General features: G+C 41.6%; 1 protein-coding gene across 1 annotated transcript in view; it reads left to right on the top strand.

Annotated features, from left to right (window-relative positions):
* Window positions 1-21682, top strand: part of LOC142659465 (rho GTPase-activating protein 6-like) — a 370769-nt gene that overhangs the window by 235345 nt on the left and 113742 nt on the right. Inside the window, exon 7 of the mRNA XM_075835626.1 lies at window positions 9834-9984. Coding sequence (XP_075691741.1) covers window positions 9834-9984 — 151 coding nt within the window. The remainder of the gene's footprint in view (window positions 1-9833; window positions 9985-21682) is intronic.

Below are 21682 nucleotides of genomic sequence, written 5' to 3'. Positions count from 1 at the left end.
AAATCTGATCTGGCATTAACATCTGCACAAAAACTTTGGGCGTGGATTTCCATGGTCGAGCGTCTGCATGCAAGCCTTACATCACCAGGCATAATACCAAGCATCGTATGGAGTGGTGTAAAGCCACGACTCTGGAGCAGTGGAAACGTGTTCGTAGAATGACTAATTACTCTTCTCAGTCTAATGGATGAGTCTGGGTGTGGAATATGTCAAAAGAATGTTACCTGCCTAACTACTTTGTATCAACTGTAGACTTTGGTAGAGGAGGAATAATGCTATAGTGTTGGTATTCAGGGGTTGGCCTAGGCCCCGCAGTTCCAGTGAAGGAAAATCTTAATGCTTTAGCGTACCAAAACATTTTGGACAATTGTATGCTCCCAACAATGTGGGAACAGTTTGGGGAAGGCCCTTTTCAGTTTCTAGCAGAACTGTTCCCAAGGGCACAAAACAAGATCAACAAAGGCATGATTTGGTCAGTTTGGTGTGGAAAATCTTGAATGGCCCGCTCAGAGCTCTGACCTCAACCCCATCGAACACCTTTGGGATGAACTAGAATGTAGATTGCGAGTCAGGCCTTCTTATCCAACATTAGTGACTGACCTAACAATTGCTCTTCTAAATGAATGGACAAGAATTCCCACAGACACGCTCCAAAATCTTGTAGAAAACTTTCCCAGAAGAGTGGAAGCTCTTTTAACCCCTATCCGCACCAGGACGTAACTGTCCGTCGTTGCGGGAGGTTACTTCCCGCACGAGGACGTACAGTTACTGAGTAAATCCCGGTGCATACTGTCGGTGACAGTGTGCACCGGGAATCGGGAGGTCAGCTGTCGCCGACAGCTGACACTCCCCTCTTGCCGGCCAGCGGTCCTTTGCCGCTGATTTCGGCGCATTAACCCCTTAAATTCGGCGATCGGGTGCAATCGCCGAATTTTAGGGGTTTCTAACATATCGGCAGACCCCCGTCCGAAATCGCGGGGTCTGCCGATAGTTAGTATGGCAAACGGAAGCTTCCGGGTCTGCCATGGACGGAAGCCCATCAGGACCAACCTTCGGCTGGTCCTGATAGGCTTCCTGTCAGAGTGACAGAAAGTCACTGTGCCGTTCCCGATGCACACTGTCGGCGACAGTGTGCATCGGGAACTTGGAGATCAGCTGTCCCCGACAGCTGACACTCTCCAGTGTTGCCGATCAGCGGCTCATCGCCGCTGATTTCGGCAATTAACCCGTTACATGCGGGCTCGATTGCGATCTCCGCATGTAGCGGGTTTGTAGCGCATCAGCAGCCCCCATGCAATCGTGGGGGCTTCTGATGCTTGTGATGGCACCCGGGGGCCAGACAACGGCCCCCAAGTCTGCCATGTATGTCAGCCTATGAGGATCAGCCTCTGCTGATCCTCGTAGACCAACTGTCAGAGTGACTGTGACGTCACACTGACAGTTGGAATACATTACACTACCTAGGTAGTGTAATGTATTCTAGCAGCGATCAAAGCTGCAGGTCAAAAAAAGTGTAAAAAGTAAAAAAAAAAGTTAATAAACAAAAATATAAAGTGCAAAAAGTTAATAAAAATGTTTTATAAAAGTGTAAAAATAAAAGGTTTTGTTTTCCTATAATAAGTCATTTATTATAGGGAAAAAATGAAAACGTTAAAAAAAAGTACACATATTTGGTATCGACACGTTCGTAACGACCCAATCTATGAAACTATAATGTTAATTTTTCCACACGGTGAACGCCGCAAACAAAATAAACGGAAAACTGTCAGCATCGCTATTTTTTGGTCACCACCCCTCCCAAGATAGAGAATAAAAAGTGATCAAAAAGTCGCATTTACCCCAAAATGGTACCAATAAAAACTACAACCCGTCCCGCAAAAAACAAGACCTCCCACAGCTTTTTTGACGAAAAAATAAAAACGTTACGGCTCAAAATAGCGTGTCCCAGAAAATAAATTATTTTATAGAAACTTAATTTTATTGTGCAAACGCTGCAAAACTTAAAAAAATCTATACACATATGGTATCGCCATAATCGTACCGACCGGCAGAATAAATTAAAACGTAATTTATTGCGCACAGTGAACGCTGTAATAAATAAAGAATTTAAAGCGCCAAAATCGCTATTTTTTGGTCACCTTAGCTCTAAAAAAGATCCTGAGGGGCCAAAATGCTCACTATACCCCTAGAAAAATTCCTTGAGGGGTGTAGATTCCAAAATGGGGTCACTTTTGGGGGGTTTCCACTGTTTTGGTCCCTCCGGGGCGTTGCAAACCCGACATGGCACTGAAAACCAATCCAGCAAAATCTGCGCTCCAAAATCCAAAAGGCGCTCCCTCCCTTCTGAGCCTTGCTGTGGGTCCAAACATCAGTTTACGACCACATATGGGGTATTGCCGTAATCGGGAGAAATTGCTTTACAAATTTTGGGGTGCTTTTTCTCCTTTATTCCTTGTAAAAATGAAAAAATTATATGTTTCCACAGAAAAATAGGTGATTTTCATCTTCACAGACTAATTCCACTAAATTCTGCAAAAAAACTGTGGGGTCAATATGCTAACTATACCCCTAGAAAAATTCCTTGAGGGGTGTAGTTTCCAAAATGGGGTCACTTTGGGGGGGTTTCGACTGTTTAGGTACCACAAGACCTCCTCAAACCTGACATGGTGCCTAAAATATATTCCTAAAAAAAGGAGGCCCCAAAATCCACTAGGCGCTCCTTTGCTTCTGAGGCCGGTATTTCAGTCCATTACCGCACTAGGGCCACATGTTGGATATTTCTAAAATCTGCAGAATCTGGGCAATAAATATTGAGTTGCGTTTCTCTGGTAAAACCTTCTGTGTTACAGATTTTTTTTTATTACAAATGAACTTCGGCAAAAAAAATGAAATTCGTTCACCTCTACTTTGCCTTAATTCCTGTGAAACGCCTAAAGGGTTAAAATACTTTCTGAATGTGGTTTTGAATACCTTGAGGGGTGCAGTTTTCAAAATGGGGTGATTTATGGGGACTTTCTAATATATAAGGCCCTCAAAGCCACTTCAGAACTGAACTGGTCCCTGAAAAAAATAGCCTTTTGAAATTTTATTGAAAATATGAGAAATTGCTGCTAAAGTTCTAAGCCTCGTAACGTCCTAGAAAAATAAAAGTACGTGAAAAAAAATGAGGCAAACATAAAGTAGACATATGGGGGATGTTAACTAGTAACTATTTTGTGTGGTATTACTATCTGTTTCACAAGCAAATACATTTACATTTAGAAAAATGCAAATTTTTGCAAATTTGTGCTAAAATTTGACGTTTTTCACAAATAAATATTGAATTTATCGACCAAATTTTTTCACTAACATAAAGTACAATATGTCACGAGAAAACATTCTCCGAATCGCTTGGATAGGTAAAAGCATTCCGGAGTTATTACCACATAAAGTGACAAATGTCAGATTTGAAAAAATCATCTGTGTCCACAAGGCCAAAACAGGCTGTGTCCTAAAGGGGTTAACTGCAAAGGGAGGACCGACTCATAAAAGCTCCTATAGGTGGAATGTTAAGGTGTCCCAATACATTCCATATAGTATATCTTTACAGCAGTAGGAGCTTAATGTTTCTGTACTGAGCGCCCCTGTACAGACAATGAGTTAAATGAAACAATTATGGCTGCCTGACCTCACCACTAGGAGGAGATTAGGAATGTGTTACATACTGTTTGTACATGGAGTTCAATAATGAAACCGTATGCATAAGCTCATCAGCTGCCTCTAATGGTGGCTGCAGGCATCTAGAGTCTTATCATTTACCTTTTATGTCTATGCAGGGGATTTATGGCTCTGTACTAGGAAAATGGAGATCCAAATGCTAATATGCAAAGAATGTTGGAACTGAAAGTGTACCTATCCGTTCTGAGAAACACACAAACAGTGACAGGAGATTAAATAAAGTATATCCTTAGCAGAACAGCGGAATTCCCTTAGTATTACAGGACACGCTGCATTCACACAAAAGCTCTAGCCAAGGATTGAGGCTGGAATCACACATACAGATTTTGGGGCTCTTTTTTTTTTTTTTTGCCAAATGCATAAGTAGATCCAAAGGAAGAAAAAGTATAACCGAAACACTGATATGTTTTATCTCTTTCGTTAACTACTGTGTTGCCACAAAAACTGTGTGTGTGATTCCAGCCCTCCGTGGTGTATTTTTCACGTGGTTTTTTTTGTTGATGTTATTTTTTCTTTCAAAGTAAAAACGCATCAGCCAGGAGTCAGTAGGAAAACATTTTTCTCAATACACAATGGGGGAGATTTTTTAAACCTGGTGCAACGGACCAGTGGAGCTGCTTTAATTTTCTACAAGGCCTCTGAGAAATGAGAGTTGGAATCTGGTTAGTTGCTATTTGCAGCTCCTCCAATTTTCCCTTGTACTAGTTTTGATAAATCTCCCCCCAATGTTTTTTAAAAAGAAAAATTGTGGTGTTTGGACACACCTTTCACGTAAATACAAAATTGCATCATTCTCTGGGTGTGTCCTATTTAGACCCATTCTTTTAACTGGTTGCCGACACCGGACGAGAATGCTCGTCCTGTGCGGCGGGTACTTCGGTTATTAGGAAGAGCATTCTCGTTTTGTGCGATAGCCGTGTCCGCGCGCGATTGGGAGTGGGGCAACGGCTGTAATACACAGCCACGGCCCCGCTCTAATGGCGGAGAAAAGAGAAACATCTTCTCTCTGCCGTTAACCCATTGAATGCCGCAAAAAAATCATTTACACAGCAAATAGTGTTCTTACTAGATCACTATGTGCAGCCACATACACACACATTAATGTTACTCAAGTGTCCTGACAATGAATAGGCATCACCTCCAGCCAGGATGTGATGTCTATTAAGAATCCTGACACTTCGCTAACGTTTGTGTGAGATTTATAGCAAGGCAAGTGTAATCTTGCGAGATTACGCTGTAAACTGTCATTTAAAACGAGATTACGCTTGCCTTGCTGTAAATCACAAACAAACATTAGCAAAGTGTCAGGATTCTGAATAGACCTCACGTCCCGGCTGGAGGTGATGCCTATTCATTGTCAGGACACTTGAGTAATGTTAATGTGTGTATATGTGGCTGCACACAGTGATCTAGTAAGAACACTATGTGCTGTGTAAATGAATGGGGAGAAGTGTATGTCGCTGATTGGTCAGCTCCATACACCTCTCCACAACGCCCACTTGGTCTAAAAGTAAAACATGCCCAGTTGGGCATTAACCCCTTCCCGCACCTTGGAGTAAATGCTCGTCCAGGTGAGCAGTAACTTCGCGCACCTGGGCGTGCAGTTACGTCCGCGCTTTAACAGTTAACCGCCGCGCGGCGCTACACCGCACCGGCGGTTAACTGTACAGGGTTTCAGCCCTGCTCTCCCCGTTGCCGATCAGCGGCCTGTCGCCGCTGAAATCGGCAATTAACCCCTTCGATGCGGTGGTCGATTGCGATCACCACATCGAAGAGGTTTACAGCGGATCGGCAGCCCCCCACATGTATTTGCGGGGGCTGGCGATCCTTATCATGGCAACCAGAGGCCAGACAATGACCTCCGGGTTGCCATGTACGGAAGCCTCGGAGGATCAGCCTCCGGGCGGTCCTCCGATGCTTCCTGTCAGTGTGACTGTTACGTCACAATGACAGTTAGAACACATTACACTACGTGTGTAGTGTAATGTGTTCCAGCAGCGATCAGAGCTGCAAGTCTAAGTGTCCCCTAGTGGGACAAGTAAAAAAAAGATAATAAAAATGTTTTTAAAAAGTGTAAAAATAAAAGTTATAAGTGACATAAACAAAGAATGCTTTTTTTCCTATAATAAGTCTTTTATTATAGGAAAAAAATTAACACGTTAAAAAAAGTACACATATTTGGTATCTCCGCGTTAGTAACGACCCCAACTATAAAACTGTAATATTCTTTTTCCCGCACAATGAACACCGCGAAAAAAATAAACGAAACACAGTGCCCGAATCACAATTTTTTGGTTACCAACCCTCCCAAAATATAGCATAAAAAGTGATCAAAAAGTCGCATGTACGCCAAAATGGTACCAATACAAGCTACATCCCGTCCCGCAAAAAACAAGCCCTTACACCGCTTTTTTGACTGAAAAATAAAAACGTTATGGCTCTCAGAATACGGTGACACAGACATTTATTTCTTTTATAAATAAGTAATTATATTGCACAAACGCTGCAAAACATAAAAAAATTATATACATATGGTATCGCTGTAATCGTATCGACCCGCAGAATAAAGTAAAATGGTCATTTATAGCCCAGGGTGAAGGCCATAAAAAACATTGTCAGAATTGATGGTTTTTGGTCACCTTGCTTGCCAAAACATGGAATAAAACGTGATCAAAAAAATTTCTGGTACCCCAAAATGGTACCAATGAAAACTACAGATTGTCCCGCAAAGAATAAACCCTCACACACCTCCGGTGGAGAAAAAATAAAACCGTTCTGGCGATGCAAAATGTGCAGAGTTCCAAAAGCAGATAAGATCGGGCGCCATTTATCAGTGCGACACCGGCCACATATCTGCGGATTATTATTTATTTACTGCATTATTATACCCTCTTATTATACCCTGATGTACCCGCACAGATAACATATGCCCCCACATTATAAACTGAAACACCAGTAAAACCCCAAACAGAACAACTACCAAGCTAAATCTGCGCCCCAAAAGCCAAATGGCGTCCTTCCCTTCTGAGCCCTGCAGCGTGCCTAAACGCCAATTTACGTCCACAGATATGGCATCACCATACCCAGGAGAACCCGGTTAATATTTTATGAGGTATTTGTCTTCAGTGGCACAAACTGGGCACAACATATAGTGCACTAAAATGGCATATGAGTGGAAAATTTTAATTTTCACTCCGCACCATGCGCTGCGCATTAACCCCTTCGCGCACCACAACATAGCATGTCTTAGTGTGGGGGGTGATGTATGGTGCGTCTCACGTGAAAAATAAAGAATTGAAAACTGCAAAATCACAGTTTTTTAGTCACCTTGGCTCTACCTAAAAATTTAATAAAAAGTGCTCAAAAAGTTGTATGTACCAAAAAATGGTACCAATAAAAACGACCGCTCGTGCCTCAATAAATATGCCGCTCTATTGACTGAAAAATAAAAAAAGTTGTGGCTCTTGGAACGCGGGGAGGAAAAAACTAAAAAGGAAAAGAAAAAAATGGATCAGTCCAGAAAGGGTTAATTACTTTCTAATGAAAAAACATTTATGACCACACGTGGGATATTGCCGTACTCGGGAGAAATTACTTTACAAATGTTGGGCAGCTTTTACCCCCTTTATCCTTTGTGAAATTGAAAAAATGCAACATTTTAGTGGAAGAAATGTCGATATTCATTTTCACGGCCTAATTCTAATAAATCCTGCAAAAGACTTGTGGGGTCTAAATGCCCACTATATCCCTAGATAGATTCTTTAAGTGGTGTAATTTCCACTTCTGGGGGCTTCCACTGTTTTGGCCTCTCAGGGGCTTTGCAAATGTGACATGGCACCCAAAAACCATTTCAGCTAAATTTGAGCTCCAAAAGCCAAATAGCGCTCCTTCCCTTCTAAGCCCTGCTGTGGGTCCAAACAGCAGTTTACCACATATGGCATATTTCCGTAATCGGGAGAAATTGTTTTACAAATGTTGGGGTGCTTTTTCTCCTTTATTCCTTGTAAAAATAAAAAATGGCTACCTTTTTCCAGAAAAAAAGTAGATTTTTACCTTTACAGAATAATTCCAATGAATTCAGCAAAACAACTGTGGGGTCAAAATGCTAACTTTACCCCTAGAAAAATTCCTTGATGAGTGTAGTTTCCAAAATGGGGTCACTTTCCGGGGGTTTCCACTATTTTGTTCCCTCCAGTGGATTTCAAACGCGACACGGCACTGAAAACTATTCCAGCAAAATCAGAATTTCAAAATCCAAATGGTGCTCCTTCCCTTCTGAGTCCTCCTGTGGGTCTAAACAGCAGTTTATTACCACATATGGGGTATTGCTATAATCAGGAGAAATTGCTTTACATATGTTGGGGTGTTTTATTTCTTGAAAAAATTAAAAATTTCTACGTTTTTTCAGAAAAAAAGTAGATTTTCATCTTCACAAACTAATTCAAATAAATTTAGCAAAAAAACTGTGGGTTCAAAATGCTAACTATACCGCTAGATAAATTCCCTGAGGGGTGTAGTTTCCAAAATGAGGTCACTTTTGGGGGGTCTTTATTGGTTTGGCTCCAAAAGACCTCTTCAAACCTGAAATACCTGAAGTACCTAAAATATATGCTAAAAAAAAGGAGGCCCCAAAATCCACTAGGTGCTCCTTTGCTTCTGAGGCCTGTGTTTCAGTCCATGACCGCACTAGGGCCACATGTGGGGTATTTCTAAAAACTGCAGAATCTGGGCAATAAATAATAAGTTACATTTCTCGGGTAAAACCTTCTGGGGTACAGAAAAAAATGTATTACAAATTAATTTTGTAAAAAAAAAATGCAATTTGGAACTTTCACCTCTACATTGCTTTAATTCCTGTGAAACGCCTAAAGGGTTAATACACTTTCTGAATGCTGTTTTGAATACTTTGAGGGGTGCAGTTTTCAAAATAGGGTGATTTATGGGGACTTTCTAATATATAAGGCTCTCAAAGCCACTTCAGAACTGAACTGGTCCTTGTAAAAATCGCCTTTTGACATTTTCTTGAAAATATGAGAAATCGTTGCTAAAGTTCTAAGTCTTGTAACGTCCTAGAAAAATAAAAGGATGTTCAAAAAACGATGCCAAACTAAAGTAGACATATGGGAAATGTTAACTAGTAACTATTTTGTGTGGTATTACTATCTGTTTTACAAGCAGATACATTTAAATTTAGAAAAATTCTAATTTTTGCAACTTTTCTCCAAATCTTGGTGTTTTTTACAAATAAATATTGAATTTATCAAGCAAATTTTTTCACTAACAAAGTACAATATGTCACGAGAAAACAATCTCAGAATCACTTGGATGCGTAAAAGCATTCCGGAGTTATTACCACATAAACTGACACATGTCAGATTTGAAAAATCGGCTTCGTCTTGAAGGCCAAAACAGGCTCAGTCCTGAAGGGGTTAAGAAACTCAGCGTTATGCTAAAATCATTCATAACTCCGTCAAAAATGATAGTTTTTCGAAATAAAAAACTGCTGTAATCTACATTATGTAGAAGATAAGATAGGCCACTTATAATGTGGTGACAGCCTCTTTAAGTAAAAAAAAAAATACACATCTTTTTTAAAATATAAGTCCCAAAACATGAAACACTATAGACATAATTGGTATCACCACGACCGTAGTAACCTAAACAACATAAGTATAACATTATTTATGATGATGGGTGTATGGTGTAAAAAATAAAATATTAAAACTGCAGCGGAACAGTTTTTTTTTTCTGCACTTTGTAAAAAAAAATTTTTGGATAAATTAAACGATAATGTATTTGTACCAAAAAAGATACTTACATAATGTACAACTCATCTCTCAAAAAACAAAGTCTCATACAACTACGTCGTACTAAAAATTAAAAAGTTATGAGCGTTGGGATGCAAAGAGTGAAATGTAAAAAAAATAGTTCTCTCCTCAAGGCCAATATCGGCCGTGTCCTTAAGGGATTAATATGGTTTTAATAATTTTATTCCAAACATAAACAACCTACATAATATACAGCATATATAATGTATTGTACAATGATGAGATATACGCAGATGTGCCAGAAGTAAAAATGTTTTGTTAATTATCTGCAGTATTTTTTTATTATAGCTACGAGAAGAATTTGCCATTTCTGGTGATATGCTTATTGGTGAAGACATCTGTGTTCATGATGTTTCTGCACTGCTCAAAGCATTTTTGAGAGACCTAAAGGAGCCTCTTCTGCCTCGACAGCTGTACTCAGCATTTATACAAACTTCTGGTAAATATTTGTCAACTTGTATATACTGATATTTTAAACAATCGTATATATTAATATATTGTAAATCTAAGGCAGAGTGGGAAATAGAAATAAATAAAGCAGCAGCATATAATATATGCCATTGTCTTCTATTATTTTCCATATATTTACGTTATAGGTTGGAGGTGGATCGCATGAAATGCTGTATATTTCCAGCATGGTAATTGTAACGTCCGTGGTCGCGGACCACGAACTCCTCCCATCCTGTCGACGTCCTTCTCTCCAGAGATGTCTGCATATGCGGCTGTCCTCTTCCGCAGTGACCACTAGGGTGCGCTCGCGAGCTCACTCCAGCCGAAGGCTGGGTTCACACGACCTATTTTCAGACGTAATGGAGGCGTTTTACGCCTCGAATTACGCCTGAAAAAACGGCTCCAATACGTCGGCAAACATCTGCCCATTACTTTCAATGGGCTTTACGATGTACTGTGCCGACGACCTGTCATTTTACGCGTCGCTGTCAAAAGACGGCGCGTAAAATTACAGCCTCGTGAAAAGAACTGCAGGACACTTCTTGGGATGTAATTGGAGCCGTTTTTCATTGACTCCAATGAAGAACAGCTCCAAATTACATCAGTAAAAGACGCCCCACAAAACGCGAGTACATGCAATTACGTCTGAAATTCAGGAGCTGTTTTTTCCTTAAAACCGCTCTGTAATTTCAGACGTAATTGCAGTTATCGTTTGCACATACCCTTAAGGTTGCCAGAGCACACACGTGTGAGATTGAGCTGATTGCTCCCAGATCACCCTGGACTATAGGGGTATGTTCACATGGCAGCGTCCAATACGCCTGAAATTACGGAGCTGTTTTCAGGCGAAAACAGCTCCTGAATTTCAGACGTAATTGCTCGTACTCGCATTTTTCGCAGCGGCAATTACGGATGTAATTGGAGCTCATTTTCAATGGAGCCAATGAAAAACGGCTCCAATTATGTCTCAAGAAGTGACATGCACTTCTTCGATTCGGGCATGTTTTTACGCGCCGTCTTTTGAAAGTGGCGCATAAAAAAAATGCCCGTGTGCACAGAACATTGTAACTCCATTGATTTCAATGGGCAGATGTTTGCCGGCGGTTTGGAGCCGTTTTTGCGGACGTAATTCGAGGTGTAAAACGCCCAAATTACGTCCGTAAATAGGGCGTGTGAACATATCCTAAGAAGGGCTCTGCCCCTCCCTGCATTGCCTGAGCGTGTTTGTATCTACCCGTGTCTGTCTTTGCAAATGGTTGCTTGAGTGTTTTCCAATTCCTGCTACCTGTATCCTGTTTCCCGTTCTACTGTGTTCCTGTGCTATACTGAGTTGAAGTCGTGTTGTCGCCTATTTCACCAGCTTTGTTTCTACGCATCTGTTGTCTTCCTGCTGCCAGAGTTCCATCCAAGCCTAAACCATCGCTACTGTCTGAATTGCCACAGGTACCTTTATCCGAACAATAGACATTGACTTTGTACCCTGTTTGGCCAGCTGCTATACCGCTACGGTGGTACCGCCCAGTGGGTCCACGTACCCACAGATCGTGACAGTAATGGCATGGGATCAGGAGCTGAGCCCATGCCATCAGCAGTAGGTGTCTACTGTAACATACAGCTGACACCATGCTGTGATGGCTGAGATCCCGGCTGTTTAACCACTTAGATGCCGCGGTCAATAGTGAAGTCTATTAGGCCCTGCCAGACACAGAGGTCACTTATTTTTTTGTAGGTGCAGCTCTCTCCAGGGATCACTTTTCCTATTTACTGTTACACAGTTTAGTTGTCCTTTTTTTATTTCCCCCTACTCTCTTGTGATGTGTCCCCATCTCTGAAGGATTCCCCCAGGCAGCCGGCACATGCAGCCCTGGTGACTTATTTTAACTGCTACAGGTGTAATAAGTTTACATTTGGGCAGCATATCCACGGTTCTGGCAACTCAGGACCCCCAGGATGCAGCCCCCATGTGGCATCCCCTGAATGGGCCAGGTCTTTTGCTCAAGCCTTAGGTGACATTTTTAGGCTCTTCCAATAAATAGTTAAGTCTTTGAAGAGCCTGACTTCCCACAAGTGTTGCGGAAAAAAAGAAGTGTTCGGTCAATTCTTTGGCACATAAAACGCGCCAAGTGTTTCAATAGTCAATGAAAGTCCTAATTCCGAACCAAAAAAATTGCAAAAAGCTTGTAAATGAACCATGCGGACAAACACGTAAAAACGCCTGTATTTTGTGGCAGGTTTTGAACTGCCTGCACTTTTTTTTCTGCGGTTTTCGCTGCAGTTTTTGCCCGCGGCAATTGAAGCTAATGCAAGGACCGCGGGAAAAAATGCCACGTAAAACAGTCAGAAATAAGCGCCGCAGTTTTTCAATGGGAGTTCAGAGGCGAAGTTGACGCAAGAAAGGACACGCCACTTTTTTTTCTCCCAAGTGGCCAAAAGCCACCCGGGAAAAAAACGCCTCTGCCTCTGAAATCAGGGAGATTTCATGGGCTTTAAGGCCCTGATTCCAATGCGGTTTCCACGTCAAAATCAGCATCTAAAAACTCTCTGTAAACAGGGAGTTATTTCTCTGTCTTAGAATACTATATTAGCGCCTTAGTAATTGCAGTTGTCTGTGTTTAGTGTTAGCCAGTAAAAAGGCTAGTGCTAACTCCCACAATAAACCAGCGACAGCCTAGCACTGCCAGGACGGGAAGGGCCACGGTTTTTGGCCCTTCTCAGCCCAATAATACCAGCCTGTGGCCGCCCCAGTGCCCGCCCGTCACTACAGATGGTCGGGTACTGGATCATACCCGGCTCTTCCCGATACCCCTGGTGGCGGTGGGTACTGGAATAATAATAGAAGGTAAGTGCTAGCCTTTTTACTGGCTAACACTAAGCCCTGCCTTAGAAATGGACATCGTCCAACAGACAACAGCCTTTACAAAGGCGTTAATAAAGTATTAAAAAGCACAGAGACAGAAGAATTTTGTTTTTTATTGAAATAAAACTCCCCCACACAACGCTCTTTGACCATTTTTTTAAAAATAATAATTTAAAAAAAAAACATAGATCATTGAAGTAGTCCAACGAATCTATGACTTAATCCAACGAATCTACAACGTAGTCAAAACGGTCCAGCGAAACCGGCAAAGCAAAAAAAAAAGTTCGTAATATTCCTCTATTCCTTGCACCTACTGTGAATCCCCCTCTGGCGACAGCTCAGAGTATTACAGCCTTCTCTCATTCACAGTAGGAGCAAGGAATGAAGGAGCAGCGGCGTACGAGCCTTGGTGATTCCTTATATATGTCGATCAGCTGTTTTGAAGGAACCGTGACGCTCGTACGCCGCTGCTCCTTCCTTCCTTGCTCCCACTTTGAATCCCCGTGTAGCGGCAATTCACAGTTATACAGCTTTGTCAAGTGAATTGGAGAAGGCTGTAATACTGTGAACCTCCGCTAGAGGGCGAATCACAGTAGGAGCAAGGAGTGAAGGAGCAGCAGTGTATGAGCCGCTGGTCCTTCAAAACAGTGGATTGGCAGCTATGAGGGATCAGCGGCGCTCGTACGCCGCTGCTCCTTCAAAGCCGCCGATTATCTGGTTTGAAGGAAACAGCGGCTCGTACGCCGCTGGTCCTTCATTCCTTGCTCCTACTCCTACTTCACTTGAATGGGAGAAGGCTGTAGTACTGTAAACTGACGCTACACAGTGATTCACAGAAGGGTGCAGCAGCGTACTAGCGCCGATGTTCCTTCAAAACATAAATTGCCAGGCGGTCCTGCATTCACAGCAGCCGGGGCCTGGCAATTCATTTGAATTAGTGGCAGGGGCTGCTATTCTTCAATTAAATGGCGCCTCTTCCCTCTTTAATTGAGGGTCGCTGTGTACTCCACATGCTACAGAGCATACGCAGTTCACGGTAAGAAGGACACCAGCATAGGAGATAGGGTCGGCTCCTGTCCCTAGTATCCTATCCTCTGGGTATGCCGTATAGCACCTGTGTGTGTTATGAAGAGACACCTACACAAGTGCTAATTAAGATGGCTGCCCTCACAAAAGTAAAAACACATACATAAGTAAAGTTACATTAGGTAACCCATTAACCCCTTCAGGACTGAGCCACTTTTGGACCAAATGACAGAGCCTCATTTTTTAAATCTGACATGTGTTACTTTATGTGGTAATAACTCGGGAATGCTTTTACCTATCCAAGCAATTCTGAGATTGTTTTCTCGTGACATATTGTGCTTTAAGTTAGTGAAAAAATTTGGTCGATATATTCAATATTTTTGTGTGAAAAACACCAAAATTTAGAGAAAATTTGCAAAAAATTTGCGTTTTCTAAATTCAAATGTATCTGCTTGTAAGACAGATAGTTATACCACACAAAATAGTTACTAGCTAACATTTCCCATATGTCTACTTTAGATTGGCATCATTTTTTGAACATCCTTTTATTTTTCTAGGACATTACAAGGCTTATAAGTTTAGCAGCAATTTCTCAAATTTTCAAGAAAATTTCAAAAGCCCATTTTTTTAGGGAACAGTTCAGTTGTTAAGTGGCTTTGAGGGCCTTATATATTAGAAACCCCCACAAATCACCCCACTTTAAAAACTTCACCCCTCAAAGTATTCAAAACAGCATTCAGAATTTTTTTTTAACCCTTTAGGTTGTTTCACAGGAATTAAAGCAATGTAGGGGGGAAATCTACAAATTTCATTTTTTGGGCAGAAATTCCATTTTAATCCATTTTTCCTGTAATACTGAAGGTTTTTACCGGAGAAGCACAACTGAATATTTATTGCCCTGATTCTGCAGTTTTTAGAAATATCCCACATGCGCTACTGGCCCTAGTGCGCTACTGGACTGAAATACCGGCCTCAGAAGCAAAGGAGCACCTAGAGCCTTTTAGGGCCTTCCTTTTCTTAGATAATATTTCAGGCACCATGTCCGGTTAGAAGAGGTCTTGTGGTGCCGAAACAAAGGAAACACCCCAAAAAATACACCATTTTGGAAACTAAACTCCTTGAGGAATTAATCTAGGGGTGTAATGAGCATTTTGACCTCACAGGTGTTTCATAGATTTCATTAGAATTGGGCAGTGAAAATGAAAAATGACATTATTTTCCAATACCATGTATTTTTACCTCAAAATTTTTACTTTTTTCAACAAATAAATGATGAAAAGCACCCCAACATTTGTAAAGCAACTTCTCCAGAGTACGGAAATACCAAACATGTGGTCATAAACTGTTGTTTGGGCAAGCGGCAGGACTCGGAAGGGAAGGCACGCCATTTAGCTTTTGGAGCGCTGATTTTGCTGGATTCATTTCTCTGCAGCATGTCGCATTTGTAAAGCCCCTGAGGTTCCAGTACAGTGGAAGCTACCCAAAAGTGACTCCATTTGGCAAACTACACCCATTGAGGAATTCATCTAGGGGTGTAGTGAGCCTTTTGACCCCACAGGTGTGTCATATATTTTATTAGAAATGGGCAGTGAAAATGAAAAATTACATTATTTTCCAATAAGACGCAGCATTAGTTAAAAAATTTTCATTTTCTCAACAAATAAAGGAGAAAAAGCACCATAACATTTGTAAAGCAACATCTTCAGAGTACGGAAATACCCCATATGTGGTCATAAACTGCTATTTGGACACACAGCAAGGCTCTAAAGGGAAGGAGCGCCATTTAGTATTTGGAGTGGAGATTTTACATGATTCGTTTTTTGACACCATGTTGCATTGAGCTATAGTACCAGTACAGTGGTAGCCCCCAAAAAATTACCCCATTTTGAAAACTAGATCCCTCAAAGAATTGATCTAGGAGTGTAGTGAGCATTTTGACCGCACAAGTGTTTTGCAAAAATGAGTAAACAATAGATGTTGCAGATTGAAAATTGCTGTTTTCCACAAATATGCCATTTCAGTGCCCGATGTGTTGTGCCCAGCTTGCACCACCGTAGACACACATCCCATAAATTGTTAAGCGGGTTCTCCAGAATACCCCATATGTGGTCAGAAATTGCTGTTTGGGTACACTGCCAGGCTCAGTTGGACCACCATTTGGCTTTTGAAGCTCAGATTTTGCTTGGTGTATTAGTGGTATTTCAGCTTATAATGTGGGGGCATATGTGAGCTGGGCGGAGTACATCAGGGTATATGTAAGCTGGGCGGAGTACATCAGGGTATATGTAAGCTGGGCGGAGTACATCAGGGTATATGTAAGCTGGGCGGAGTACATCAGAGTATATGTAAGCTCGGCGGAGTACATCAGGGTATATATAAGCTGGGCGGAGTACATCAGGGTATATATAAGCTGTGAGGAGTACATCACAGTATATGTAATATGCGCGGAGTACATCAGGATATATGTAATCTGGGCGGAGTGCATCAGGGTATATGTAAACTGTGGAGTACATCAGGGTATATGTAATATGTGCGGGTACATCAGGATATATGTAAGCTGTGTGGAGTACATCAGGGTATATATAAACTGTAACAGAAAAAATGGGACATAGATATCAAAACCACCAAAAAGGCCAAACTTACTAGGTAGGTGGGTGGGTGAAAACCCGTTCCCATCAGGACGCAGACGGGTCAAAGAATGCTGCAGAAGGAGTGTGCATTAAATAGTGATAGCCCCTCCCACTAGTCTTGAGGGGAGTGGCGAACTAAGTGCTCAAAGGTGTGCAATAAATGAGTGTCAGTGTGGTGCTAGGGTGTGAATGGATGGTAAAAAATAAATATGTATGTATGAAAGTGTCAGAACTGTGTAATAATGTAATAAAAATAAATAAATAAATAAATGTGATGAATAGGGGTCAGTGCTGTGAATAGTACATGGGGTGTCAGTACTATGTGTAATACGTGGAGGGATAATGTGCTGGTCGTCAGGCATGGCGTAACTTGCCGAAAAACAGCCTATTTGTAACGCCGCTAGTGTTAGCTAAAGCGGGCTGCTCTGCATTCCAAACCAAACGCCAGCACATCATGCCCTCCGAGCATATAAGACCCGGCTGCGTCCTGAAAAAATGTGTAGTATACGTAGTAAGAAATATCCATGAAACATGGGGTATTAGTTGTTATTTTGGCCAAAATACGCAAAGCTCGCAACCCAACGTCAAGGGTCCCCAGTGCCTTGCGAGTCCCTAACCAGAACTTTACGTTCCTAATTTAAAAACACAAACAGAAAAAATGGGACATAGATATCAAAACCACCAAAAAGGCCAAACTTACTAGGTAGGTGGGTGGGTGAAAACCCGTTCCCATCAGGACGCAGACGGGTCAAAGAATGCTGCAGAAGGAGTGTGCATTAAATAGTGATAGCCCCTCCCACTAGTCTTGAGGGGAGTGGCGAACTAAGTGCTCAAAGGTGTGCAATAAATGAGTGTCAGTGTGGTGCTAGGGTGTGAATGGATGGTAAAAAATAAATATGTATGTATGAAAGTGTCAGAACTGTGTAATAATGTAATAAAAATAAATAAATAAATAAATGTGATGAATAGGGGTCAGTGCTGTGAATAGTACATGGGGTGTCAGTACTATGTGTAATACGTGGAGGGATAATGTGCTGGTCGTCAGGCATGGCGTAACTTGCCGAAAAACAGCCTATTTGTAACGCCGCTAGTGTTAGCTAAAGCGGGCTGCTCTGCATTCCAAACCAAACGCCAGCACATCATGCCCTCCGAGCATATAAGACCCGGCTGCGTCCTGAAAAAATGTGTAGTATACGTAGTAAGAAATATCCATGAAACATGGGGTATTAGTTGTTATTTTGGCCAAAATACGCAAAGCTCGCAACCCAACGTCAAGGGTCCCCAGTGCCTTGCGAGTCCCTAACCAGAACTTTACGTTCCTAATTTAAAAACACAAACAGAAAAAATGGGACATAGATATCAAAACCACCAAAAAGGCCAAACTTACTAGGTAGGTGGGTGGGTGAAAACCCGTTCCCATCAGGACGCAGACGGGTCAAAGAATGCTGCAGAAGGAGTGTGCATTAAATAGTGATAGCCCCTCCCACTAGTCTTGAGGGGAGTGGCGAACTAAGTGCTCAAAGGTGTGCAATAAATGAGTGTCAGTGTGGTGCTAGGGTGTGAATGGATGGTAAAAAATAAATATGTATGTATGAAAGTGTCAGAACTGTGTAATAATGTAATAAAAATAAATAAATAAATAAATGTGATGAATAGGGGTCAGTGCTGTGAATAGTACATGGGGTGTCAGTACTATGTGTAATACGTGGAGGGATAATGTGCTGGTCGTCAGGCATGGCGTAACTTGCCGAAAAACAGCCTATTTGTAACGCCGCTAGTGTTAGCTAAAGCGGGCTGCTCTGCATTCCAAACCAAACGCCAGCACATCATGCCCTCCGAGCCTATTCATCACATTTATTTATTTATTTATTTTTATTACATTATTACACAGTTCTGACACTTTCATACATACATATTTATTTTTTACCATCCATTCACACCCTAGCACCACACTGACACTCATTTATTGCACACCTTTGAGCACTTAGTTCGCCACTCCCCTCAAGACTAGTGGGAGGGGCTATCACTATTTAATGCACACTCCTTCTGCAGCATTCTTTGACCCGTCTGCGTCCTGATGGGAACGGGTTTTCACCCACCCACCTACCTAGTAAGTTTGGCCTTTTTGGTGGTTTTTATATATAAACTGTGCGGAGTACATCAGGCTATATGTAAGCTGGGCGGAGTACATCAGGGTATATGTAATATGTGAGGAGTACATCAGGGTATATGTAATATGTGAGGAGTACATCAGGGTATATGTAATATGTGAGGAGTACATCAGGGTATATGTAATATGTGAGGAGAACATCAGGGTATATGTGAGGAGTACATCAGGGTATATGTAAGCTGTGCGGAGTACATCAGGGTATATGTAAGCTGTGAGGAGTACATCAGGGTATATGTAAGCTGGGCGTAGTACATCAGGGTATATGTAAGCTGGGCGGAGTACATCAGGGTATATGTAAGCTGGGCGGAGTACATCAGGGTATATGTAAGCTGGGCGGAGAACATCAGGGTATATGTAAGCTAGGCGGAGTGCAACAGGTCATAATAGGATGATGTAATAATGGGGAGAATGAATAATCCATGGATTGGTGTGGTCGCTTGGAACCAATCCTTTATACACAGGCCGGGTTTATTGGGTATTATACAAAATTTCTGCGCTCCAGTGTTGCCTTATATTTGACTTCTTCACTAGCCCTATAAGCCGCACAAGGGCCTAAAGTTTCCTCATCTCCGCTGCGTCTACGGGGTCCACCTGTGGGGTCCAGCAAATGACGATGTGGGGTATTTAGTGAAATTCTACTGGACCTAAAAATGAGTCTGGGTCGTCATTTAGCATCATTTTGCACCATTGCGTTTTGAGAGTCATAACGTGTTATTTTTCCGGTGACGGAGCTGTGTGAGGGCGCGTTTTTTGTGGAACGAGCTGTAATTTTTATTGGTTTCATTTTGGGGGACATGCGATTTTTTTATCACTATTTATTCAATTTTTTGGGAGATGAGGATACCAAAAAACAGTCATTCCAGCACGTTTCTTTTTTGTTTTTTTTGACAGTGTTCACCGTGCAGTATAAACAACATGTTAACTTTATTCTGCGGGGCGATACGATTACAGCGACACCAAATTTATATCGTTTTTTTACGTTTCACTACGTTCCCACAATAAAAATACTCTTCTAAAAAAATCATGTTTTAGTGTCGCCATTTTAGTGAGAGCCGTAACTTTTTTATTTTTTCGTTGATATCGCTGCGGGAGGGCTTCTTTTATGCGTGGCGAACTGTAGTTTCTATTGGTACCATTTTGCGTTACTTGCAACTTTTTGATCACTTTTTATTACCTTTTTTTTGAGACAAGATGACCAAAAAATAAAATGCGGTCATTGTTTTTTTATTAAAAATTTTTACGGTGTTCACCGTGCAGTAAAAATAATGTGATATTTTTATAGATCAGGCCATTCCGAACACGGCGATACCTATTATGTATAGTTTTTTTTTTCATATTTTCATGTTTTTTTTAATAATAAAGGAGTTGATCAGGGAAACAGGGCAAGTGTTGTTTTTATTATTTATTAACTTTTATTTATTTATTTTTCTTTCACATTTTTTTTTACATTTTTTACTTTTTCTTTTACACTGACCTGGGGACTTGAAGATCTGGTCTTCTGATCCCCGCTACGATGCACTGCACTACTTATGTAGTGCAGTTCATCGTAACTGTCATTTTTCATTTGACAGTTAGCCGATTAGGTCCTGCCTCGGGCAGGACCTAATAGGCTACCGTACCTGGGCAACCAGGAAGCCTAGTAACGGCTTCCTGGTTGCCATAGCAACAATCGCCACCCGCGATCCACCGCGGGGGGGCCCGGGGGTTACAGAGGGAGCTCCCTCCCTCTGTAAACCACTTCAATGCGGCGGACGTCATTGACAGCCGCATTGAAGGGGTTAAATGGCTGCGATCGGCGGTAACAGCCATTGCAGCGGCATGTCAGCTGTGTATAACAGCTGACAGCCGCTGAAGATAAAGCGCGCACAGCTCCTGTGCTCGCTTTATCTGCAGGGCGTAACTGTACACCCGTCTGCGGGAAATCACTTTGATTTCGGACGTACAGTTACGCCCAATCGCGGGAAGGGGTTAAAACAATACAAAAACATAGGCCCATAACTTAAAATTTCTACCAAGGGAAACGAAATCTCGTTTACCTCCGTAATCTCGCGAGATTTTGCTTCCCTTGCCGGAGTCTCACAGAAAAGATTCAGAAGTGTCGGGATTCTGAATACAAATGACGTCCAGGCTGGATGATCATGTGTATTCATTATCAGGACACTTGATTAACGTTAATCTCTGTTTATGTGGCTGCACATCGCTGCTGTGTAAATGAATGGAGATGAGTGTATGATGTGATGCTGACTGGTCACTGATTGGTCAGCGTCATACACGTAAACACGCCAAGTTAAAAACACAATACATGCCCAGTTGGACATAACGAAAAACAAACGCCCAGTTGTCCATTTCAAACCTCATTTGCATATATATATATATATATATATATATATATATATATATATATATATATATATATATATAGCAGATATAAAAAAATGGCGACAGCACCCTGCAACACTAATGCCACCTAAACCACTAAATATAAATAGATATGCACTAAAGCTCAATCTACCTACAAATAGGGAGGTTCTTAGTGCACATTTTGATCAAAAAGTGTTAGCCCACCTGCCACGACAAGGCGACCTCTGTAAGGTGGGAACCTACGCTGCACATACACCCAGAACTGGGACTAAGCCTACATATATACATGGGGATGGTAGGATCCAGCATTGAACTGATTAAAATCACCCAGGGCAGAGTGGGAGGAGTGCAAGAACAACAAGTGGAGGCAGTCACTAACCCCACATATATGGATACCATATATATATATATATATATATATAAAATAGCTCATAACTTGGCCAAAAATGAACGTTTAAAAAAAACAAAAACAAAAAACGTTACTGTTATCTACATTGCAGCGCCGATCACATGCAATAGGAGATAGGGATTTGAGAATCTGGTGACAGAGCCTCTTTAAAGGACAAGGTCCTTATGTGGCATTCTCAAATTAACAAGATACTGGTACTCCTGGAGGACCACGAAAATAGGAGCAGATGTAACA

The sequence above is a fragment of the Rhinoderma darwinii genome, chromosome 8 (genome assembly GCF_050947455.1).
Source record: "Rhinoderma darwinii isolate aRhiDar2 chromosome 8, aRhiDar2.hap1, whole genome shotgun sequence".
Taxonomy (NCBI): Eukaryota; Metazoa; Chordata; class Amphibia; order Anura; family Rhinodermatidae; genus Rhinoderma; species Rhinoderma darwinii.
Note: the sequence above shows the minus strand (reverse complement) of the source record. Positions and strands in the feature narration are given on the sequence as shown.